Source organism: Nothobranchius furzeri, chromosome 10, assembly GCF_043380555.1.
Source record: "Nothobranchius furzeri strain GRZ-AD chromosome 10, NfurGRZ-RIMD1, whole genome shotgun sequence".
NCBI lineage: Eukaryota > Metazoa > Chordata > Actinopteri > Cyprinodontiformes > Nothobranchiidae > Nothobranchius > Nothobranchius furzeri.
This window is the reverse complement of record NC_091750.1, coordinates 32,836,263-32,863,006: the sequence shown is the minus strand read 5'-3', so window position 1 is coordinate 32,863,006 and position 26,744 is coordinate 32,836,263. Positions and strand designations below refer to the sequence as shown.

The 26,744-nt window shown below is 42.4% G+C and overlaps 2 protein-coding genes across 8 annotated transcripts in view; both read right to left on the bottom strand.

Annotated features, from left to right (window-relative positions):
• Positions 1-24,628, bottom strand: part of camsap1b (calmodulin regulated spectrin-associated protein 1b) — a 34,280-nt gene extending 9,652 nt beyond the window's left edge. Inside the window, exons 1-12 of one of the 5 annotated variants that reach the window (XM_054730234.2) lie at positions 24,090-24,628; positions 22,981-23,147; positions 14,157-14,419; positions 7,426-7,587; positions 7,115-7,195; positions 6,836-6,868; positions 3,533-3,674; positions 2,666-2,805; positions 2,491-2,587; positions 2,174-2,330; positions 682-767; positions 516-603 (exon numbers count right to left, since the gene is read on the bottom strand). In XM_054730234.2, the coding sequence (XP_054586209.2) occupies positions 516-603; positions 682-767; positions 2,174-2,330; positions 2,491-2,587; positions 2,666-2,805; positions 3,533-3,674; positions 6,836-6,868; positions 7,115-7,195; positions 7,426-7,587; positions 14,157-14,419; positions 22,981-23,146 (1,415 nt within the window). In that variant the 5' untranslated portion in view covers position 23,147; positions 24,090-24,628. The other 4 variants (XM_054730235.2, XM_054730236.2, XM_054730238.2 and 1 more) reach the window with 4 other exon arrangements.
• A 537-nt stretch (positions 24,629-25,165) lies between these two features.
• The window catches only part of ubac1 (UBA domain containing 1), a 20,534-nt gene continuing 18,955 nt past the window's right edge, over positions 25,166-26,744 (bottom strand). For all 3 annotated transcript variants that reach the window (XM_054730249.2, XM_015960580.3, XM_015960581.3), the window contains one exon: positions 25,166-26,744. This exon is cut by the window's right edge and continues 569 nt beyond it. The gene's annotated coding sequence lies outside the window, so the exon portion shown is untranslated.

Sequence of the window (26,744 nt, the reverse complement as noted above, 5' to 3'; positions counted from 1 at the left end):
TGAATATTTTTTATTGAAAATCTTTAATTTCACAGTTAAAAAATGTTCTGGAACAATTTTTACAACTGGAACCTGTTTTTTAGCCTCTAAAGAAAATTTAACTTTAATGGAGCTCAAAATGGCTAAACCCCATAATAAAGCCCTACCATGGAAGGACTGCTCAACCCCATCCACTCAGCCAGGACCTGCATGCTGATTGGCTGGTTTACCCCCACAGCTCTATGACTCCCTGGAGCTATAACCCTGTACACGCTATGGAGAACTCCCAAAGCAAGCGATGGCTGTGTCAGGTATTTATTCAGTCTGGAGGTTCCCAGTACATTCTGCAGTTAGCGTTACGGACACAAACATTTATTTATTGCAGACACTAAAGTGGGTTGGGACAAGCTAACCTGAGGTGGTGTGTCTAAGCTTTATATATATATATATATATATATATATATATATGCACATATACATATATTTGCATTTTACTGAATGTCATAGAAAAACAGGCTGAACTGGTTTTGGTTCACCTTTGCCTTTTGTCGGGCCACGCTGCAGCAGAACCCCTGAGCTGTTGTCCATCCATCTGAGTCAGGGAGTTTGAACGATTTCTCAAACCTAACCAAAAAAATGTAAGTATGACTTGAACAGTAAACTGAATCTGAAACTTTAAAAGACGTGGAGAGTTATCTTTACCTGCACTGTCTTCTCCGTGTGATTTTTGTTGCCTCTGCCTCAGGGGGAGCAGTGGATGAGAGGCATTGAAGGGTGGACCCCCCTTACTGAGAGAAAACAGGAAAAACGTCAGAATTCACTTTTACACCGTTAGTGAAGAGCAATGGCGAGACAACTAGACTTATCGGGGCTCATCAACTTATGAAAGACAAGGCAGACAAGTATATGCAGCCAATGTGATGAATCCCATGACATTTCAACACAAACACGTGCAGTGACCAAAAGCACAGAGACTCGCTGCTTAAAGGCAGTACAACACACACGGGAACAAGTCAAAGGCTAATGAGGAACACCAGGCACCACTTTACATTTACCCACCCTACCAGGGCTGCACCCTACCAGGGCTGCACTCACCCACCCTACCAGGGCTGCACCCTACCAGGGCTGCACTCACCCACCCTACCGGGGCTGCACCCTACCAGGGCTGCACTCACCCACCCTACCGGGGCTGCACTCACCCACCCTACCGGGGCTGCACTCACCCACCCTACCGGGGCTGCACTCACCCACCCTACCGGGGCTGCACTCACCCACCCTACCAGGGCTGCACTCACCCACCCTACCAGGGCTGCACTCACCCACCCTACCAGGGCTGCACCCTACCGGGGCTGCACTCACCCACCCTACCGGGGCTGCACTCACCCACCCTACCGGGGCTGCACTCACCCACCCTACCAGAGCTGCACCCTACCAGGGCTGCACTCACCCACCCTACCGGGGCTGCACTCACCCACCCTACCGGGGCTGCACTCACCCACCCTACCGGGGCTGCACTCACCCACCCTACCGGGGCTGCACTCACCCACCCTACCGGGGCTGCACTCACCCACCCTACCAGGGCTGCACTCACCCACCCTACCAGGGCTGCACCCTACCGGGGCTGCACTCACCCACCCTACCGGGGCTGCACTCACCCACCCTACCGGGGCTGCACTCACCCACCCTACCGGGGCTGCACTCACCCACCCTACCAGGGCTGCACTCACCCACCCTACCAGGGCTGCACCCTACCGGGGCTGCACTCACCCACCCTACCGGGGCTGCACTCACCCACCCTACCGGGGCTGCACTCACCCACCCTACCGGGGCTGCACTCACCCACCCTACCAGAGCTGCACCCTACCAGGGCTGCACTCACCCACCCTACCGGGGCTGCACTCACCCACCCTACCGGGGCTGCACTCACCCACCCTACCGGGGCTGCACTCACCCACCCTACCGGGGCTGCACTCACCCACCCTACCGGGGCTGCACTCACCCACCCTACCGGGGCTGCACTCACCCACCCTACCAGAGCTGCACCCTACCAGGGCTGCACTCACCCACCCTACCGGGGCTGCACTCACCCACCCTACCGGGGCTGCACTCACCCACCCTACCAGGGCTGCACTCACCCACCCTATAAGGGTTAGAACAGGTTAAATGTAAAGAAAGACTAGAAAAAAAGACTTACAGGGGGTCAGAGTCTTCAGGGTGCAGGAAGTACCTGTTACAGACTTCAGGGCTGCTCTGGTTGTCGGTGACACCAGGACTAACCAAAAAGCTGCGCTTGGTGGCATTGGAGATGGGCACTGATGGACGGGAGGTCTTGGGATGAGCTACAGCTCGAGCTGAGTAAGAGAAAAGAGCATAAGTGAAGCACAGCAACTGGGTCAGCTGCTATTTTCTGAACACAAACAGAGAATTCAGTTTACCTTTAGACCAGCTGAACCCTACTTTCATTCAGGTGTTTATTACCAAGTAATAACCATTTTTTATTCATGTGCTCACCATCTTTAAACTCCTGAAAATCTCTGGGTTGAACAAACGTTGGTTTGACGGTTTCAAACCACCAGAATAATTCAGCAATGAAGACCATCAGATTGAGCTGCACAGAAAATGGTGAAAAACAAAGTATTGGTTACATTTTTCATGTTAAAATAAAAACTTTTGCCTTATTGTGTACCTTGAGAACAAGTGGCGAATAGAGCATGTCCTCTGTTGTCAGATAGCAACTTTTGTTCAGATATTCACCGGCGAACTCTCGGAGCAGCTGGATGTTGTACAGGCTATCAGCGATGGAAGGAACTTCCTTCAGGCAAATATCTGATCAGACAGGCAGAGATCAGGTCAGATCAGGATACAGCTCAATGACCCGACTGCTATAAATGTCACGCTGCGAGGACCACAGCTCGAAACCAAAATAGAATCACACATGGATGCTAGATTCGATGTGTGCCAGGGACTGGTGGGGTTAGAACCACAAACCTTTGTTCGCTGATACGAGTCATGTCTTTCCACCTAAATCAAGCTTGTTTAAGCTGCTACTGTCAGAAGAAGCTCTTGAAAAGACACAATTAGTAATTACTAATAGATGTCCGTGGAAGAGAACTAATGCCACTAAAGAGAAAGTTAGATTTGTCCTCAGAATCCTGAGAACAACGCGAGTATTCAGAAAAAAAATCTGACTCTTTTCTGAGATTAACTCAAAACTCTTTTTCCCATTTCCGAAAACATCTACCGCAAGATATTTAATCATTATTTTAAAAATCACCATTTTTTCTATTAATAAGTTTTAACGTTACTAAAAAAGGAACTTTTGCTAAGAGATTATTTTCTGGGATGGTGGTATTTGTAGAAATTAATGCAAATGTAAAAAACCTAAACAGACCAAAAACTATTACCGGTACTATTAGTGCAGTTCTTTTGTGGAAATTCAATGCAATTATTCCATGAAAACACCTGAAAGCTTCTTTATGGAAGGTCGAAAGGTCTACTATAGCGACACCTGAGGTGTGCATCTGCGAGACGATGAATGTGTTTGACATCCTACCCTCCAGCTTCATGATGTCTGGACAGTAGTAATGGACCACAATCAGCAGCGCCGCTCCATCACACACATCCCTCATGAGATCTTCTAGCAGCGGGAAGAAAGGCAGCAGGCGACCTGATGCATGCTCCCGACGATACCGCACCTGACCAGCAGGGGGAGATGATCACTGGTTTGTTTAGACAAGAACACAGACGCCCCAAGCTGCTGCTGACATCAAAAACCTCTTTAAAGAAATGCCTGGTAGAAACATAGATCTCCAAGAGAACATGGAGGTCTATACGAGTTGATCAAAGCAGATGTTGAGCACGGATGTTAATCGTTCTGTTAATGCTCGAGAGTATCAGCTCAAGGCTCTCCCCGGAGGTTCACATCACAAGAATGATATTTATTTTATTAATCTAAGTACAAACCCTTTTCAGAGGCCAGCTGCTAGTTTAATAATCAACCATGAATGAAAAGGTCTGAACATGCTAGAGCTCATTCTGCACACGCTAGGGAGAACCTGGCAGGTATGCTGTGAGTAGATGGGGGTGAAGGTGTTAGAGTGGTGATCAACAACATGTCTTTAATGGACAGATGGCCAGCAATGAAACCCAGTTTAACCAGAGCACGAGCTGGTTAACTGGGATGGATACAGGGATAATCACTGACCCACTGTGAATTGGGTGCATTCTCAAAAGTGATGCTTTTAGTTTTGGTGTTAAGCTTTGAACATTCACAACGCAGATACTCAAAATGTAGGAAACAAAAATATACTCCGATTAGACACTTGGAATTTTTTAAAAGTAAGTTGTGAAAAAGACCCAAATATATTCAGATCTGTTTCTGGGAACAGCGCTCAAAATGACTAATCACACTAAAATATGGGCAAAAAAATCTGTTTGCTTCTAAAAACGAAAATCCACTAAAACCGTCTAGCACCGTTTCTCATGAAATAGCATGTACGGTAAATGATGTGAAGAAAAAAGGGCCACTCCACCCAGAATGAGATGAATATTTCAATAAAAACAGCTAAGAAATACTCAGCGTGACAGAAAATAGAAATGTCAGTGTCCAGTTTAAGACCATGTCAGAGTTCAGTCACACGCCACCGCTGTGGAACTGGATTGTAATAAATCTACAAAGGAGTAAAAACTAACTTTAATTTTGTTTTTAAAACCGTGAACTGCTTCATGGCCTTTTAAATAAAAGGTTAGGAACATCAAAACCCACCCAGAACAGGTTCAGGCACAATGAAAACAAAAACCTACTAGGCCCGTTTCCAGTTTCGGGTATGTGCCGGTCTCGACTCCACCGAGCCGGCCTGAAAGGAGCACTTTCTGGGCCCTTCAGGAACCAATGAAGAATCTGTACTGTATTTACTCAGAAAAGCCTGACAGAGGTGCTGGGTGGGACAGCAATGTACCTAAACACCGCGCTTTTTCTGGTTGTTGAATGCTAACTTTACATCACACTGCCTCTCTGCTTGTACCCCAAATTAATTACGTTAAGGTGTATGTTGACAAAGTAAAAACTTTTAATGTCAATAATGTTTGTGGATGCATTCTGGCGCTGATCAGCGACATCACTACCGAAACGTCACGATATGCTGACGTCTTAGCAAAGATCTGAATGGGCCGGCTCTTATGGAGACAACAGCTGGGAGGACCAAGCCATCGCATTTTCTCTGTCACCTTCCCTTCTTCCAGAAAATTCCCAGAACTCCTACAGTAGAAACACGGCTATTGGTACTATTGTTAAAACTTCAACGTCTTGTAAAAATCTATTCCACAAAACTATGAACTAGGGATGTAACGACTGACTCAGGCTGCGATTCGATTCCCGATTTTTAGTTCACAATTCTTATTTTTGTCTCGTCGGTATTTCGTTCAACCTTTTCATTTGTAAACATGGAGAAGCCAAAATGCTGCTGACTTCAAACCGATAAGTGTTTGCCTGCTGTAGCCATGCTGGCCTCTAGTGGCGAGACTGATCGAATCCCGGTTTTCAGTCATGGATCGAGTCGTTTTTTAGATCAGCAGAAAGAAAAAGAACAGAAAAAACAAAAAGCTCGTCTCTATTCTGTAAAACACTTGGTGCTAAAGTTCTGCTCAATGTGCAACTTGCTATAAAAGCAGGAGTTACAGAGAAGTCTGATTACTTCCCGATGTAGACAGGCTCTCTCCGAGTGTCCTCCTGATTTCACCTGTCATCTCCTCACCTTTCTGATGCGCCGTTTAGTTTACCTTCGTCCTCTTTTACAGATTTGTCCTCAGCAATATTTACAGGTCTCGCCACGTTTATAATTGTCCAAGGCCCGTTTCCGCACCACCCCTCTCTTCTTTTCCACAACCGGAGGACGCGCCGTCTAAAATGTTGGATCATTATTGTATTTTACGGGGAGCCATCATGCTCCTGTAGGGTACGGCAAATTGAGTGCTTTAAGAGCTCAAGGTATATATTATTATGACCAATAAGCTGTGGTACTCTAAATACAGAGCATCAGCCCTGCCTGGTCTTTACTGTGTTTGTCAGAAGTTTCTAGGGTTCAGACATGCAACTTAAATGATGCTGGTGCTTTTTCAAGCTCCTTTCAATTCGATTTCGATTCTCGGAGCATCGTTACATCCCTACTATGAACACATCTTTCTCAAGCAATGTCACAGGAGAGGCTAACAACTAAACTGGAGACTACACTGGTGACCTTTGCCCTGGCCAAGATAAAATACAGTAGTACCACTTCAGAGATCTCCTGTGGCTCCAGCATGCAGTGGGCCAGCTCGGGCATGACATCAGCGTGATACACACAGAGCAGAGATACAGTCAGCAGAGGCCACGAGCATTTACCATTTACAGTGTGTGTGTGTGTGTGTGTGTGTGTGTGTGTGTGTGTGTAGGATACAGGCTGCAGGAAGAATGACAAAGCAGATCAGTGAGAGGATGGGTCTGCAAAGCAAAGGAGAGGTGAGGACATGGATCGGCTCTTTATTCTCACTGGACAAAGCAAATATCCACATGCATTTACGCACTGAGAGTCCACATGGCCGAGCTGAGCTTGAAATGAGGTAGCACACGATGTGTAGCGCAGAAAATCTAGAGTTTCAATAACGTTACATCTATGTGATCCGTTTGTCATAAAGGAAGTAGAAAAAAGGAAAAATAAAGTGAATTTCTTCCCCGTCTGGTGACACGTTGGCATCATGTTGCAGCACAGAACGAGCTTGAATGAGCCATAGTGGAGAGAGCGTACATCAACACAAGACTATACGTGCAGGAGGGATCGAGGGAGGGAGGAATGGTTACTGGGGCTGGCATCCAACTTACAGGGACTAGTTTCCAATACCATTTGGAGGGAGACTATCCAGTTTGCAGGAATAAGAGGGAGGAAGGGACATATAGGGAACAGGAGCAAAGAGATTAACAGGTCAGAGGTCACAGGCAAAAGGACTGGAACTGCTCCCAGAAACAAGAAGAAAGAGACAATGTGATGGCTCCAAACTATAAATTACATTGTTGATGAAACCAACAAGAGGCGCCAGCTGGTCACAGACACAATCAAAAGAATTAGGTTTTAACAAAGACGCTAACAGGAAGTCGCGTTACCTTCGGATGGCTCGGGGACTCCAGAGGGTGGTGCTTGACTTTGTGCTCCCTTTCTGTAACCTCTCTCATTTTCATGTTCACCTGTAGAAAAAAACCATGACATCATGTTAAAATCCATGTAAGCAAACGGTTTAAACTCAACTCAAAACGTGCTGAAAGGTCCATCCTAACAGACTGATGACATGTATGTTACGTGCTGCTTGCAATGGTCGCCCACAATCCCAGTCAGCCGAGCCTTACAGAGTAAGAAGCTCAATGCACCGTAACAAGACATGTTGTAGTAAGTCATGTTAATGTTGATGTGTCAAGACCTTGTTGATCCAGAACACCATAGCATCCTCAAGGTCAAAGGGCAGCTCCTTAGAGGCACTGAAGGTAGAGAAGCGCTTTACAGAAGCCACCACTTTCTCAATGCTGATCATCTCCACTGTGTACGCCATCATGAGGGCATCGATCATGGATATGTGGGCGCTCTGGGTGAGAGAGAAACAGAATATTTCTATTTCATTTTAATAATGACAATCACTCCTTTAATAAATACATTTGCAGTGGTCTCTAAAAGAATCAATGCCTTGTAGGTCGGGGGGAGGGGTGATCAGGTGTGCTTGTTTCAGAAAGTAAAGCAGCTACAGGGGAAACACGCTCGGATGACAGGATTTTGAGTCTTATTTTCTGGTATTTGGACATCTGGCCTTCGACTGGATAACAGCAGCGCGGCTGTACTAGTTCTGCCATGCTGTGAACTAGGGGTGGGCAATCTGAACCATATAAGGTAGAAACAATATAAGATTGGGTAACGATAGAGTTTCTGGCGATATCGCGATAACTAATGACGTCACTAAGATGTGCACCCTGCTGACATCGGGACAACAGAATGGCAGTGACTGCAAGCATGGCGTGGGCAGAGGAGGAGGCCTATAGGCCTCATGTTGCATATATTTGCCACGAGGATATGTAAAAGCATGTCATTTTGACATTTATAAACAGAGGAAAAACGATGTCGCAATATATATCGTTACCGCACATGCTTCAGATTATATCACAATATAGATTTGAGGCCATAGCGCCCAGCCCTATTGTGAACCACACCTTTAAAAGACTCCAGAAACTCCACCAAGGCTGAAATGTCTCAGTCGGCTCACACAGTGTCTCTCCACAGCGTTATAATAACAAAAAGCTCAAAAGACATTTCTGCTCTTAAAAGAATGATGGGAAAACCAAAACACCTGAGCTCCACAAACGTAGGACTAGGTGAGATTTAACACCAGCTAAATGCTGTAAACCTTCGACTTCAGCTGGCACAACTATACTCTGATATCCACCTTTAACTCTAAATACAATGGCTTGTTCCATAGGAACCCAAACAATAATGAAAAATAAATGCACACCATTGTTTGAATCAGGCTGCCAGCCTAATCCAGGTGATGGAAATACAGAGATTAGGTTTGTTAGCACAGTAAAGGAGAGCTATTCAGGGCATTCCCACCACACAACACACGGGGACATAAACACAAAAATATACTAGGGCTGAACGATTTCCTGCATGTGCAATTAAATTGTGATGTGACAAAAGGAGATTTTCTAATGGCAAAGGCTGCAATTCGACTGGCAGTGAGTGGTTAGCACAACGCTAATATACATTGAAAAACCCATAGGGATGCTAATGCCAATATCGCAGATTACATTCTTATGAATTACGAATTAGGAACGTGCCAAATTATTACATTTGGAGTCTAATGAAAAGTAAAAAAGTGGTATTAGTCAAATAGGTACAAAATTTTGTTTTTACTTGTGTTTATGTAGACAAATAAACTTGTTATGACATGTAGATAAATATGTAGATACATAAACTTGTTTATATTCAGTACAAGTCACATAGATTTTTATTTATTTTTTGCTTCCGTTAGTTGAAAAATGAGAAAAGCCCCTTGAGAAAATAATCGTGAATTAAATCGCAGTTGCAATATTGAAGAAAAAAAATAAATCGTTCGGCCCTAAAATCTCCCATCAAACTTTGAGATGGAAAAATGAAATAAACAGAATAGAGATCGATACAGAAAGCTGAACATAGCCCTAGCAAAGATTTCTATTATGCAAAGCGTTTTGTTTTCCAAGGGTGTTCATGCACATGAACTATAACACATTCATTCTCACTGGGCTATAACACTATTTAATTAGAGCATTAATGCAGAGTAATGAGTAATGTTTGGTACGAACCTCATGGTTTACATGAATCTGTGATCCGTGTTTAACTACCAGACACAAAATAACTTACATGACTCACTATTCTTAATTCATGAGAAATAAAGCTCCAGAGTGCGACATTAGAGACTTTAGCTAGGTGTCGTGTAAGATTACTGTGCAGCAAAGCTCAGAAACAATAAACAAAAATAAACATTTTTCTAACTGCTTGTATTTTTGTTACCTTGGAACAAAACCGATGTGATTATTTTGCATTGCACAGAGAAAATAAACAGTTGGAGGTTTTTAATGATTATGAAAAGCCCATAAAATCTCAACATGCATATTCTGAATATTAATATTAATAAGAAGCATAAAATAAATATATAGTGAGTATGAGTAAAACATGATCTATTGTTCCATCACTTTGTTTTCTCCAACACAGCAGCCCAACGAGCAGGATACCCCCAGCGCTGTGTGTGCACGGCCAGACTCTGTGCACGGCCAGACTCTGTGCACGGCCAGACTCTGTGCACGGCCAGACTCTGTGCACGGCCAGACTCTGTGCACGGCCAGACTCTGTGCACGGCCAGACTCTGTGCACGGCCAGACTCTGTGCACACAGAACAATTCCAGACGGCCCAGGAGAGAAGCTTCAGGGTTTTACAAGCTCTTGCCCCAAAACATGTCAGACAAGGTGAAGAAAGACTGTCTGCAAGCAAAGGATCACACTCATTCATACAGAGATGCTCGAATAGTAGGAATATGTGGGTTGCCATGGAAACATCGTGTCAAGTCAGTAAAGCAGGAGGAGGCTTCCAACAGTCTATCAGAGATAAGCTCCTAATATTTCATCCCCTCGTGGGCTTTGTGTCTGGATGCTCACTCGCACAACGGCATGGATTATTTAGTCAGACCACTAGCAGGAAAAGCAGCAGCACTTCATCATCATCATCATCATCATCATCATCATCATCTACCGGTCAGCCATGCAGTGAAAAGGCCTGTTCAACAATGTTGTAGGTTACCATAGTAACAAGGGGAAAGAAATATTCACTGGGAGCGAGTGTGCTGTCCTGTGTGATGTGCTGTAGGTGGGAGTTTGGATCTCATTGCTGCATGTAGGCCAGGCCTTCCCTCATCTCAGTGTGATGTGGCAACAGCGTCTGCGCTTTTGGGTTAAATACCACCGCATAGGGCTGCACGATATTAGGAAAACCTGCGATATTCGATAACAGTGCTTAATATTGAGATATCGATATTACTCACGATAAATGAACAAATACTAAAGTACGCAGTGTTGACGTCGTCTGGCGTGTGACGTCTGCTCTGGGCTCAAAGCAAACAAAAACTAATGCATGAATTCCATTACAACATAACATTTTTATTGTAAAAATGTGCAGCTACACCCGCTACTGTATTAGCGGCTGCACCCGCTACTGTATTAGCGGCTGCACCCGCTACTGTATTAGCGGCTGCACCCGCTACTGTATTAGCGGCTGCACCCGCTACTGTATTAGCGGCTGCACCCGCTACTGTATTAGCAGCAGCTGCACCCGCTACTGTATTAGCACCTGCTAATACAGTAGCAGGTGCTAATACAGTAGCAGGTGCACCCGCTACTGTATTAGCGGCTGCACCCGCTACTGTATTAGCGGCTGCACCCGCTACTGTATTAGCGGCTGCACCCGCTACTGCATTAGCAGCTGCACCCGCTACTGTATTAGCGGCTGCACCCGCTACTGCATTAGCAGCTGCACCCGCTACTGCATTAGCAGCAGCTGCACCCGCTACTGTATTAGCAGCAGCTGCACCCGCTACTGTATTAGCAGCAGCTGCACCCGCTACTGTATTAGCAGCAGCTGCACCCGCTACTGTATTAGCAGCAGCTGCACCCGCTACTGTATTAGCAGCAGCTGCACCCGCTACTGTATTAGCAGCAGCTGCACCCGCTACTGTATTAGCAGCAGCTGCACCCGCTACTTTATTAGCAGCAGCTGCACCTGCTACTGTATTAGCACCTGCTACTGTATTAGCAGGTGCAGCTGCTAATACAGTAGCAGCTGCACCTGCTAATACAGTAGCAGGTGCAGCTGCTACTGTATTAGCACCAGCTGCACCTGCTACTGTATTAGCAGCTGCACCTGCTACTGTATTAGCAGCAGCTGCACCTGCTACTGTATTAGCACCTGCTACTGTATTAGCAGGTGCAGCTGCTAATACAGTAGCAGGTGCTGCTGCTAATACAGTAGCAGGTGCAGCTGCTAATACAGTAGCAGGTGCTAATACAGTAGCAGGTGCTAATACAGTAGCAGCTGCAGCTGCTAATACAGTAGCAGGTGCAGCTGCTACTGTATTAGCAGCTGCAGCTGCTACTGTATTAGCAGCTGCACCTGCTAATACAGTAGCAGGTGCTAATACAGTAGCAGGTGCACCTGCTACTGTATTAGCACCTGCACCTGCTACTGTATTAGCAGGTGCAGCTGCTAATACAGTAGCAGGTGCAGGTGCTAATACAGTAGCAGCTGCACCTGCTAATACAGGAGCAGCTGCACCTGCTAATACAGTAGCAGGTGCTAATACAGTAGCAGGTGCACCTGCTACTGTATTAGCAGGTGCAGCTGCTCCTGTATTAGCAGGTGCAGCTGCTACTGTATTAGCACCTGCACCTGCTAATACAGTAGCAGCTGCTAATACAGTAGCAGGTGCACCTGCTACTGTATTAGCAGCTGCACCTGCTACTGTATTAGCACCTGCTACTGTATTAGCAGCTGCACCTGCCACTGTATTAGCAGCTGCACCTGCTAATACAGTAGCAGGTGCAGCTGCTACTGTATTAGCAGGTGCAGCTGCTAATACAGTAGCAGGTGCAGCTGCTACTGTATTAGCAGCTGCATTTGCTAATACAGTAGCAGCTGCACCTGCTACTGTATTAGCAGCAAAACAACAAACTGCATGCATGCAGTTTCTCAGTGACTTTAAAACATCACCTCCACCATAAAACTTTTTCTGATGCTCCAAATACAGAAAAACATCCCCTACCAGGGTTTTTAGAAATAGTTTAAATGTTAAATAATAGTTAACATCACTTAAATGCAACAGCAAATTCTCTCATTGCTACTGAGCATTTTCTCCACTTATGTGGTTATGATATAAGGCTGTTGCTGTAATTGGGAAGTGAACTGTGCTGGGCCAAACTAGGAGAATATTAAGATTTTCTGAGGGAAAGAGAAAAACAATTGTCTACCTTTCAGAAGAGGAACTGGCAAAAAACTACATGGAAAATATGTGAAAACGTTTGTTTTTAAGCCCAAATTGAACAAGTTTACCTGGATCTTAAAAAGCAGCTCAGATGATGAAACTGCAACTATGATTCTGATAACAAGCTAACAAATTGAACTAGCTCCTCTAAGCTAACCGGCTAGCAGAGCTTCAGACTGACAGTTTATGTGCAGCAGCAAATCAACTATCCTGATTAACAAGGTTATAAAAGCTCATAAATGAAAAATCACTTTGATGTGTGGGGGAACTTTTCCAGGCCCTCTTTAGCAGGGTGGGACTGGGAGGAGAGAGCTGTAGCCTTTTAGCTGGAAGCTAACCGGAGCCTGGGCTAACACTAGCGACATAAAGGTGGGTTGGTTCACTGGCACATGTCAGAGTCAGCCCGGTTATCATCAGCTGCTTAACGACACCGAGCGGACTCACGTTCACGTTTGAAAGCAGCGCTGAATCCAGAAACCTCAGCACAAAGTGCGTTCGTTAATGTGAGCCAGCATGATGAACAAGGGAACGGCGCAGCTAACTCAGTTCGGGTGTTGCGTTCCATCCTAAGGGTCTACGTAGGGGGCGGGCGTATTACGTGAACGGACCCATCTGATTGGCCGCATATCAGAAGGGCTACGTTTGATTGGTCAAATAATACTTCTGCGTAAAAAACAGAGCTGGTTTACAAAAAGCTGATGTATGACACGGACGGAAATGTTTGAACCAAACATTTATCGCCGTTTTTGACGTGCTTTGGGATGGGCCTATCGCACGTCCTGTTATCCTGATGACGATAATTGTTCGATATATTGTGCAGCCCTACCGCTGCACAATGTTTAGTTTGTGGAGTTTCAGTAAGCCTGCAGGAATAATGTACGTATAATAATGTGTGGCTATTTCAAATCACATAAAGCATTTGAATGAACTGATATATTTTACAAGGTGCCATATTATGCAAAACTCACTTTATGCATCCTGTTGTGTTTCTATGTGGGTCGCCTGTCTCTACATGCTCCAAACGTGAAACTGCAACAACAAACTCTTAGTAATAGCTTAGATCTATTAATGATACCATTTCACTACATAAGAGGAGACACTAAAAGAGATGAGGAAACGGTCTTTACAGTAAATACTTTAGTCCAGAATGAGAACCAGTTCTACTTCTCGCCAGGAGGTGGAACATGTAACTGGTTCTCACATTTGGTTTAATTTGGTAAGCGGTGCCACATCGGACTATGAATGTCAGAATGAACAGCTACAACGCAGCAGAATGCAATCCCCGCTCACAAATGACAGTCAAACTTCACCTCCTAATTTGAATTGAAACGATAAGCATGCAGCTCAGTTCTGTAGTCTGATTTAACAAATCAGACAGTCAACTGCATTCTACAAAGTGCAAAAACTAAAGACACTACAATAAACAAATGCCGAGATTCCATCCCAGTTGAACCAGCTTCTAAATATCTCAAGAGCTGATGGCTCCAGTGGATAAAAATCTAATCATTTGCTGCTTCTTCTGATTTGAATGTGTTCATATAACATATCCAACAGGAGAGAAGACTAAAAGTGACGTGCAACTTTCAACAAATTCACTCACCATTTTGATTGGAATGCAGGCCAGATCCTCCTCTGTGACGGGTGTGTCGTCACTCTCCATGACATAAATGCCCTTCCTGGACAGAGCCTGGATGACCGACAGGTGGGACTGAAGAGACACGGCTTGCTCCGTCTTGAGGATGAGGGCGCACACGCGGCAGTAAAGCTCACAGGATAGAAGCAGGTGGATGACAGGTGGCTTGATGTGCTCCTGGTCATACTGGTCTGTGTAGAATGGGTCTCTCAAATGCTCTGGAATATGGTCTGCAATGAAGTGATGTAGCATTTAAGTCAACTAAACAACAATGCAAGGAGATCATACTGTGCAGTTTTGCATCAGATAGCACAGACTGACACTTCTGGTGAAGACAAATGCTGAATAGGCTCACTCTGGTATGATTATAGACACTTTATAAGAAAGAAGGGAGGTGTTGTGCTGGTGTGCTTCAGATAGAGACTACAGAGATGCCAGACAGTACAAAAGTGTTTATGCAATATTTGCTCTTTGTAATTTTAAGTCACTCTGCAACACCTGAAGGACAGAAAGTGCCACTGATGCTTGCTAATCCAGGTCTTCATAGAGCAAAAGCTTCTCGAATGACATCACCAAGTCCCAAAAGCTAACTTATAGAAGCAATTCTCCTGATCTGAATATGAAGTCATTCTCACAACCAGACCCCACAACCATACAAGGGCACAGAGCAAAGCAGCTGACTTAAAGCATGCACAAACCAAGTTTATACAGCAAGGAAAGCCTCATGCTAAAAGGGCTAAAAGTCACTAAACGCTTCCAATACCCTGCTGTGAAGAAAGCTGTGTTCTGGTTTAAATAACCTCTACAGAGCTCTGCCAGAGCTTTGGGACATGGTACATCAACCGTACAGTCTGTGGAGACTTTTTAAAAATCCTCATCGATGGCTCCTAAAACTGGAGCGTGGGCAGGAAGCTGGACGATAACATGAGCAACTGGAAAAGGAAAGAGACTATCATCTTTGAACTAGATCTTTTAAATATGATGAAATGAAAAAGAAAATCTTGGAAGATTAGTAATGGAGATTGTTTATGTTTACATTAACTAGCATGAAAGCCATTTCTCTTTTGTGGCCTTCATAATGAAAGTCACATGTTGATACTATCTTATCATAATCATTCTTGAATAATAATTAAAAGCTAATAGCACAAAAGCATGTCAAAAACCCTTACTGAACTAAGTCATTTGTGGAAGTCGGGCTTTCCTAACTTGCAGCTAATCTGTTTTTTAGTCACTGGATTTTTTTAATCATTTTTGTTTTCTGCAAAACTCACACAGCTTCTTGGTCGTGTCAGTAGTCAAGATAAGTTATGATGTTCTCAGAGGTCTTTGGTGACTCAAACCTCTCTAATGCACAGATGTTTGTTGCTATATGATGCCAGTTCTAACAGAACACGACATACAGCCACCGCTACTGGTTTTCAGGTCAGATTCATCCCCACTGCAACACTGGATCCCTCTGCAACCATGTCCTGAATGTCTTCATGCACAATATGTTAATGAGGCCATTGTGGTAAAACTGGAATAATCTCATACCCCCAACAGCCAGCAGTTGGGGTCATTCCTGGAGAGCGCAGACAGAGCCTGAACTCGTCTGAGACAGTGGAATTTACTGTGTTTCTAAACAAAAGGGTCTTGTTAAGGTGCGTCTTCACGTCCGACTTCCTTCTACAGACACTAACGTCTCGTGGCAGCTGCCCCCGCCTTCCTGCAACCCAGAGCGGACTGAAAAATTTACTAACCAGGGGTGGGGTTAAGCATGGTGATGAAGTCTGGCAACAAGACTCAGGATGTCCTACATCAGAGTCAGTCAGCCATAACCTGCACCATGCCATCATCAGCACAAACAGGGTCGAACACAGGTCTGCGACTATGACAGGTTCTCTCTCCAGTGTTAATGTCTGCCTGGCGGTCGGTTGCTAAGGCTGGGACCAGCTGCGGCACATGCCGAGGGCGGCTGCACAGCAAGTAGACTTCAAAGAGAGGAAACGTTGACAATTTCAACAAACACACCTGGATCCCCAACAACCCCAATTTTGCTAAATGCTTAGACTTATTGTTTGATGAGACAAAATCACATCATCTGTACACACATTACTACTCATGTTTGTGCAAGCCAAGCTAACGACTGTGCAGCATTGCCATAGGGCGAAATTAAATTGGCCCAATTTATTAAGTCTCCATTGGAGAAAAGTAACTGCAGTTGAGATTTGCCTTCCTGCGGGCCAGAGAGGCTTTGGGGTTGCGTCCTCTACGGCAACATAACAGCATCCAAATCCAGACAGATTTGTAGTGTATGCTTGTTTGTGTTCAGGATGATGCTCCTCTTATCCATCTCTAGTCTGTATCATTAGCCATGGTCCATGATGACGGACAGCAACAGAACCAAACAAATATGTCTGAGCCTCAGTTTGAGCTACAAACAATAAAATCAACCTTGGAGCAAAAACAAGCGTAGAACTAAATTCCAGACTAAAAACAGACAGACTTCTTCTTTATAATTATAATCTGAGTCACCATTAAAAACCCAAACTTTTTGTCCAATCAGATTAGACTGAAAGCTTTGGTGACATTTGGAGATTTGTATAATGACCGTGGACATGTAAATTAAAAAACACAGGATACAAAGAAAGGCTAATATGATCAGCAGGATTGTTTGACCAGAGGCAATGCAGTCACAGCAAATCTGCAAAGTGCTGAAACCTGTGCTTTTTGCATCAGATAGGAGTCAAAGTGGCATCACCATGACAAGAAGACATCCGGAGTAACCCTAACCCTAACAGCAACTCATGACTAGCAATGCAAGAAAGAATTGATACACTGAAATATTGTGAGAGTTTGTTTTATGATACTGAATCAATATTTAAATGCAGTGAATCAATTTTATTGAGAATTTTCATGCAAACCTTTACTGAACATCTTGTGTGGTGCAATGCAAACTCCAATAGCTAGGTGGCAGCAGTTTTCCGTATTTTTCTGTATTATAGTTATCGTCTGTATGTTGCTTTTGTATGCGTTTGCCCAGACCTCTACACAGCAACTCATTAACGGCAGTAGTAAAGTACAGTAGAACATGTGCAGGGCTTTCTGATCCAACATCTTTGCTTTCCCCAGGATGGCAACGACCCATGCCAATTTCCCCCGAACATAAGTAATGTGTGGCTTCCAACAGAGCTTATGGTCATTGATCACACCAAGAAATTTAATTTAATTTACTCTTCCTAAATATACATTATCCACACAAATGTCAATTTTCATGTTTTTCTTTTGGTTTCCAAATAACATAAATCTGGTTTTATCTAGATTCAATGATGGTTTATTTATATCAAACCACTTTTTTAATATTGTTAATTCCTGTGTGATCAACTCCAAGACCTATGTCAATTCCACACCTGAACACAGTATATTTGTGTCATCTGCAAATATTACAAACTTTAAAATTTTTTGATACTCTTCAGATATCATTTAAATACATAATAAACTATTTTTGTCCCAGTACTGAACCTTGAGGTATGCCACAAGCTACATCCATCAAATCAGATTTGTATTCATTTATTTGTACATATTGTTTCATATTCCCTACTAGGGTTGTCAGTGTGAAAATTTAACCTCACGGTTATTGTGACCAAAATTATCACGGTTTTCGGTATTATCGCGGTATTTTTTTTTAAACGTGCTACATTTCACACACTTAAACTCTGTATGTCAGGAAATATTGTCCTCAGTTTGTGTCTAAATTTAGCCTAAAATGTGTTATTTTGTAATTATGTTGTTTATTTGTTTACATTTTTTCCCTTTAGTCTTTAAAATACCAATATTTGCCCATAACTTCTTATTTTATGTCTGTTTGATGTCATCATTTTAAAAATATTAGATCAGATGATACTCAGTACTCAAGTAGCCTTCTAATCAGATACTTTTTTACCCTTACTTGAGTAATAAACCCTATATCAGGAAAATATTGTCCTCGGTTTGTGTCCTTCCAGTGAGCTTTGCAGATGTGGGAAAATGTCATCAGGCAGTAATCATTGTTAAATTCATAATTATTCTGGGAGAGAGACCAACTCTTATCTGCCCCTGGGAGCCCCGTAATGCATAGCGTCATTTCAACATGGCGGCGTCCGCAACACGGTTTATATGCAGGTAGCGGCGCTGCGGCTGCTTTATATAGCGACTCGTTGCATTCTCCCTCAACCCAAATCCTCGGATCACGCATTTTAGCTAAAACGCTAACGTTAGCTTGCCTTGCGTTGACTGTAGAGTTGTGGGTGATGGTCACGCAGATGTGTCATGAGATTTGAAGCGTTGCTGCCTTTCACAGACACTTTTTCTGCTCGTGCTGCAAACAGGATAGCCGTCTTCTATCAGCTGTCCCTCGGCATTCTTCAGATATCCAAAAGATGCCCGTACTTCCCACTTTGCCTTCTTTGAGGGATAATAAATGTCCTGAGCGCTGCCGTCTCCTCCTTTGGCCATTATTTCAGCTTTAGCTTCAAGAAAGTTTTGGTTGTAAACAACAAAGCGCGCATGTGCTGCCGGCAACTTCAGCAGATGATACGGTGGCTGGTAAGGGTCACCGCGCCTACACCGCAGCCACGGTAACCCACCGAGATTTTTTTTTAAAACAAGACGGTTATTATTATTGTCAACTTTTTTACCGGGGTTTACCGCTACACCGGTTACCGTGACAACCCTATTCCCTAAAAAGCCTTTTAACCAATCCCCAACTAGTACCCTAAACCCGTACCTTTCATTTTTTTTATAGAATTTCATGATTCACAGTATCGAACGCCTTGTTTAGGTCTAAAAAAACTCAGAGTGCATACCCCTTATTATCCATACAGTCCGTTATCTCTTCCATTGCCAAAGCTGTTGATCTGTTACTTCTGAACCCAAACTGGATATCCGACAGTAATTCATGTTTTTCCACAAAACTGTCAAATCTTTTTATGAACAGTTTTTCCAGTATCTTAGAGAGCTGGGAGAGTATAGACACTGGTCTGTAGTTTGTAAAATGATGCCTTTCACCGGTTTTGTAAATGGGAATAACTTTAGCCACTTTCATATCCTGAGGAAAAACCCCTTTTGAATATATATGTTAATGGGTTTACAATACCATCAATGACTGTTTTTACTGTTACCATATCAATATCATTCCAGTCTGTGCTGGTTTTGCTCTTAAGTCCTCTAACTATGTCATAGATCTTTCTCTTCCACTGCTTTCAGAAACATTGAGCTTTTATTCCTTTCAATATTTTCACCAGTGTCCCTTTCTATTCCATCAACCTTTATTTCTTCTGCCAGTTTCAGCCCTGTATTTACAAAGAATTCATTAAAACCATTTACTGTCTCCTTCCTATTATTAATGCTCCTTGTCCCTTCCATAAAGTACCCAGGGTAATCATTAGTACTTGTTTCATTTTTGATTATGCTGTTTAATACCTTCCATGTATCTCTTATGTTATCTTTATTATTTTGTAACCTTCTAATGAAATACTCTCTTTTACATGTTCTCATTATTTTTGTTGATTTATTTTTGTATTTTTTACACTTCCTTTCAGTCTCTATTGTTCTCGTTTTTATGAATTCTCGATATAGGGTATTCTTTTTTTTTACTAGCATTTTGTAGTCTTTAGTCATCCATGGTCTTCCTGCATAGTTGTGTTTCCTGTTGATTACAATTACTGGACACTTTTTATCAAATAATGTGTTAAATGTTCTTAAAAATACTTCATACGCCTGATTAGCTTCCGTTTGTTCATATACCATATTCCAATCATGCTTTACAAGTTCATTTCTAAGACAGTTTAATGTCCTCTCTGTTCTTATTCTTTTGTACCTAATCTTGTGCCCATCATTGTTCACTTCATGGTGGCAATTATAAGACACAGACTGGTAAATGGTCAGTTATATCGTTGAGTAACAGCCCACTTTTTATATTTTCTTCTATTGTATTTGTAAATATATTATCTATTAGAGTTGCACAATGAGATGTTATTCTGGTCGGTCTTGTTATCAGTGGAAATAAACCCATGCTGTACATGGAATCAATAAATTCTTCAGTACTCTTATGATTTGGATTCAATAGGTCAATATTAAAATCCCCACAAATAAACATTCTTTTCTGATTAATATTTGTAAATAATTCCTCCATATAGTCCTTAAATATCTCAATCTTGGATCCTGGTGTTCTGTATATACAACTGACAATTCAATTTTTCCCCTTTTCCATACTTATTTCCACTGTTAAACATTCCATCACTCCATCAACAACAGTCATCATTCTTCCTGTTCTTTCATATTTTAGGTTTTCATTGCTGTCATACCCCAATGTCTCATTTTCATCATCTATACGAGTTGTCGGTTGTAAACTGTCAGCCATCCGAGTTGGTTGTGCATCTTAGATCTTCCCCTCATATTTCGCTCTGATTTTTCAGTTATATTTTTCTAGTTCTGTCATCTCGTTGATGACTAGAACCTTAGCCTGCTCTGGTGTTCCATTCAACTTAATATTTTACAGTCCGACGTCCAAGTTGCCCGTATTTTCTTCAGTTTTCTCAAAAAACTTGCACTGAATTATGATTTATATCGTATTGCCAGACTCTTGCAATACACACCCCTAATTATGACTACTTGTCACACTGTAAAGCGTTCTCGGTCTTCTGAATGTTTACACAAGAATTTAATCATCTACACTCATAACTTCGTCAAAGTAAAAAGCACTGGCGCCACCGGTCCCTCCGACCACCTCCAGCAGGCAACCTGTGCCACCGTGGCAAAGTGTTACATCTGGAGCATTATGGTAAATGACCTGTATTTGTTTAGTGCCTTCCTAGGGGTCTACAACCCCCCAGGGCGCTAGTCATTAACCCATTCACACACACACATTCACACGCTGGTGATGATGAGCTACAATGCAGCCACAGCTGCCCTGGGGCACAATGACACAGAGGAGTCCTGCCGAGCACTGGCGCTTTGCTAATTCACAAAAGACGCCGACTCCTCGGCAGCAACAAAACAACAAGTGCCCAATAACCCTGAAATTGATTCAGCTGTTTCAGAGACGACCAAAATATTTAAAGCTGTTATAATGAATCTGTAAACAAGCTAGGTTTTGAACGCAAACACAGTAACGGAACATTCACCCCTCCCATTGGATATTTTCCCTAAAGCGCTTCTGCCGGAACTGGAAACCCGTGTTGCCAGAGGATACGAGAGACCTAAACGTCAGTCGCCATCGTCTATATCTAAGAATATTTTGTTGTCCGTGAATTCATATGGTGTTTTTCTTTTTGGGACTTAAGCAGTTTGTCCTAAAGTTGATGCAGTAGCAGCTGGCTGTTTCTCCTTTCTTTGATATTTTTGGGTAAAGAACCTCTCGCACCAGTGGCATTCTGTTGCTAAATACAGGAGTGTGTTATGAGTGGAGGACCCAGGGAAATGTGGAAGTGTGGCGGGTCAATGAGGCCAACAACCAGACAGCACAATGGTTGCCTTCAGTCTAAAAACATGTTACTGGTGGAGGTTTTTAGACAAATGCAAGAAAACCACTTTATTTATTTATTTATTTTGTCTCCACAATATATTTTTAACTATACTATGTTAGAATGTTGTTCAGAGGCATGAAAAAAATATTTAAGCCAATTTATTTTTAAAATTTTACATTGTAGCTTAAATTCCATTTAAGTATAATAACTTATTTTGTCAACCTCTTTTAGAACACAGAAATTGTCACTACAAGTTTCCAAAGTCAACATAAGGATAACTCCACATTCCCAAATGCAATTGTCATAAAGTAGGAAATTTTCAGTCCTAAATGTAGCCAAATTTTACTTCTAAATAACACACCCAAGACCATTTTAAAACGACTCCACATACTGTGTATTTATGTGAAGTACACCAATAAACTCGTGAAAACATTTGTTTCTAATCTGACAAATCTGTGTCTTTATCACACAAGTCATCTACTGGTGGTGGTCAGAGGGACTGGTGGCACCTGCGTACAGCAGCCTCGCTTCTGTCCGTCAGCCCCAGGGCAGCTGTGGTTACGATGTAACTCATCATCACCAGGGTGTGTATGTGTGAGCATGAATGACTGTGGCGTAAAGCACCTTGGGGGGTTCTAGGACTCTAGAAGGCACTATATCAAATACAGGCCATTTACTCGAGTAAAAGAAAAAGTAAAATAATGCTTATGTTTACCGTGTTGTTTGAGTCGGATTTCATTAACCTCTAAAATGTTTTCAGCAAAAAATATACAAAATCATTGCAAAAAGACCCACTTACAGTACTACTTTTGAGTGTGAAAGTCTGCCAGGGAAGGTCAGTATTTTCCACACACTGACTGCACTAACAAACACAGCTTCATCCTCAGTGTTTGCCAATCAGCCCAATTTGGATTCGATATCAGTGGTCATCCTACAGGAATTCAAGAATCTGGTGAGTCAGCGAGGGAGGTTTTAGTTTCCAAGTGTCATGGGAGATGAGAGTTGGTTAAAAAGTGCACACACACACACACACACACACACACACACACACACACGCGCGCACACACGCACATACACACCAAGTCTCGAGTTTTCCTTGTCATTTTCGGTGCTCAAGCACCACACAATCTGCTGACTATCATGGTGTCAAGAATGTCAGAGTGAATAATAGTGATCTCAGGTCGTGTAAAACTCTGGTCTGAAATATGCAACCTTTTGGGTTTGTAATGCTGAGAATACAAACCAACTGGAGCAGTCTGCAAATCTGAAACAATGCATTTATGTATGAAAATAATTCGACAACTTACCAATGCCATAGGCTTTGGCAAACAGCCATCGCAGATTGGCAGCTATTTTTGCTCGGGCGGAGTCATACATTTCCAGGGGTACGACATCCATTGTGGCTTCTCCAGCCCCAGCCAGTTCTCCTTTCTTCCTGGTGCTGTCCCCACCAGTACTTGAATCAACATCCATCCTTGGTTTAAAAATAATAATAATAAAGAAAAAAAAGCATACAATCAAAATCTAAAATACAGGGAAAGTAGCGGAGTAAAAACAACTAAATTATGGTATGGGAGTCATTCATAAGCTGTAAACACACACTTAGGCATGGCTTGTAAATGGATGTTTTCTCTATATATCAAAGTATGCACGCAGTAATTTAGATGTTTTTTGAAATTTCTTTTGGATGCAAGTGAACTAAACACTGTTCTGAATTAAGTATCTAGTATTTTTTATGTAAAACAAAAATTGCATTAGAGTATAGTTACAATAAACGTTCTGATGCTGGTCAAATTAAGATAATAAAAAAATTGCATCAAATGACTGTATAAAATAAACGATGCTACAAAACTATGGTCATTGTTCTAAACATTTAACATTTTTGACTTGTCCTTTATTTAAAAGTAAATGCAACTGCATCTTCTCTCCAAAAATGATAAATTACGCATATTTTCTCAATTATTTCAGGTATTTTTGTGACTTTCTTGTAAGACATGGCCTGGGTTAGACAGAAATCCATAATTTACCCTAGGATACATCCTTGAGCTGCATCTTACCACAGAGCTGCTTAAAGGTGTTGCCTTACCTACTCAGACGACACCAGTCATTGTTTTTGTTTCTCTCGGGCGAGCTTGGTTAAAATCAGCTTAGTTTGGAAACTGTAGCTTTACATTGGTGCTTTACCAGGTGGCTACGGCCTACAAGGGAGGCAACTGAAGAAACTACACCTTGAATTAAGTGTTTCAAAGCCCTCCTCTACAAAGCAATAACCGTTAGCCATCCCCACTAAACTGGGAGCCTTAGCGGCTGGCCATGCAAATGGCTAACAGCTAACTACCGTTAGCTAACATTTAGCTGGCTGTGCACCACTACGGTATTCATTGAATGACGTTAGCTCACGCAGGAAAGACATTACCTTTTAAAGGTGTGGCGTACTTCCAAGTCACCCTTTGGTCCCGTCGGGTTAAACAGTTAACCAAACACCTGCCTGGTTAAAAAGTGGCCTGCTGGGTTGAAAATACAGCAGCTGCAGAGACGCATCGTAGCCGGCCAATAATGCTAGCAGAGGAGGCAAGTCCGTGTGGTCTCCTCCCAGCAACAGAACCCGATTCACGGCCCGGGTGACAACCGCTCCACGGCAGACAAAAAAGACGGTGGTATCTCCAGTGAAGAAGCACGACTTGCACTAATTGTTTTGTTAAAAACCTATCGCTGTATTGAATGCCTCATACTAGTTAAAAGACACGTTTCTTTTGTAGCTCGGGATAAGCTGAGAGGACCAGCAGCGCTCTTCAGCCTCCCTAAATGTGCCAAGTGCGCATGCGTGATTGCCTTCCAAACTGGCACTAAATGGCTTTGTAAATTATGACTACGAATCCTGCATAGTCCTTTATTTCTGCTGTGAAGTGACTGCTTTTTGTAATACAGAATAATCATTACTAAATAAAAGTAAATTTTCTTCCTTTTCACGTATTTTCTAAATGTGTTCAGTCCTCAGCATAATCCCTTGGGCAGTACGACTGCCAAATTCTTAGTAACACTCAACTATTAGAGAGTAATAGTTTCGTTCTAATATGTTTTGTTATGAATGATAAACACCTTTTTAATTGTCAAAGCACTTGTTAACTTTACCCAACGGTGACATCTAGTGGTGAAATGTGATATAGGAATTAGAACGGTATTTCATAATTGAAAGTAATGGTAAATGTGAAAAAATAAAGAATTTTTAATCTGAAAATTTATTTTGTTTATAATTTTATTATATCTAATCACAAATTTCAGTTATTTTTGCTGTTTGTCAATATGTATGGAAAGTTTGAATACTTATTTCTGCTTTGATGAACAAAACGAGGAAATGTCCTGTAGTACAGACGTTTACAACACCCTGACAACATAAAACAGTGACTTCTCTTTAAGAAATTATATACATTGCTTTTCATCTATGCTTGCTTCCCTAATTCAATTTCCACAATGAGTTCAAAATCCAAAGAATACAGCCAGAAAAACTTTAATGTGAGGATGATTTAGATGCCAGCAGCCGTGATGAGACTGACAGAAGAAAACCAAAAACAGAAACGGAGTAGATTGCATAGACTGTTGATCTGGGACAACGTTGTGTTGTCAGTAGAGAGAAAACATCAGGTGACTCCAACATCTTCAACTCTTCAGGATTCAAAGGCAACAAAGTTCCTTTCACTTCCTGTTTGTTATTTTGAAAGATGACTGCATTTCCTGTGCATCGTTTCCTTTTAAGTGTACAATCTCCCAATGCTTGATTCACAGCAATACAATAAAGGTCCGCTTAAGAGTGGAGGCTTCCAGAGACGTGTTAAAATCCACCCTCGCTCAAACATGTTGCACCACTTGAAATCACGCCAACCCACCAGTTTCATAACAAGCACATCCGTATACTGGCTTGTAAAACAGCAGCTGAAGCATTTATATGTTCACATTCGAAGATAAGCTTTGAGGTCTGCTAGAATATTATAAATAAGATCAAGTTATGAGTTTGGCTTTCATATAAATAATGTAATACAACATAGTTCAAACAGACACCTTATTCCAAAAGCATTTTTCAAATATTGCTTTTATGAAACCGTGTTCTGAATTGTTCTTTTTCACCAAAAGGTTTTAGAGATTTGTTAAAGCCAAACTAGCAGGAGTTGAGCAGGGGTTTGCCATAACAACAATCTAAAAGCCTCCCTGAGCAGAAAGTCACATCAGTACTACATGTGTAGAATAAAACACTCAAAAGTACTACATGTGTAGAATAAAACACTCAAAAGTACTACATGTGTAGAATAAAACACTCAAAAGCTTGGCAGAAAAAACAAGACAACCAAAAACACACCATATTGTTTTTTATCTTATTTAAACTAGTAGAGGTAAAGAACCCCAACTTTTAGCTGCAGAGTCCTCAATGCAAAGGCTAATAGCGTAAAACAAACCTTTGTATTCAACATATCTCTAATATTCCGATGGGATGCATGTCCTTGTAGGTTAAAAGACGTACTTATTGCACAGAAATCGTTCTTTTTATCCTCCGTTGGGTAGAACTGATGACAAGGCATTTTACACAGGAACATTTGGGTTTGGTTGACAGCATAAACTCTACACAGGATGCATGTGTGTGTGCATAAAGATGCCCAGCAGCATGAAGCGAGCACACATCAACATCATTCAAATTTCAGGTTTAAAAGGCAAACCCCTCTGATCAGGCTCAGCTCCATTCAAGACCTCGCTTTGGCCTTTTCACTCAGAGCATTAACCCTTGTTTTAACTTCCACGCTGCTGCAGTGAGCACAATTCAAATAAGTCAACAAGTGCTAAATGAGCTAAACATATGACAGTCACGTCAATTTGAACAAAAAAACACGCAGGCCTACTATAACATGTAAAATCAAGACTGACTTCCAATTTAGAGTCTCCAAAAAGGCTAAAAAACAATCAAATCTGTTAAAAGAAGTCATGTTGTTGTCTTTGAACTGAGAGGCAGGTGACCTACGGCGACCTTACTGGTGCAAACAGAGAGGTCACATTTCTGAAAGCCCGTTTTCAACCATCGGTGTTT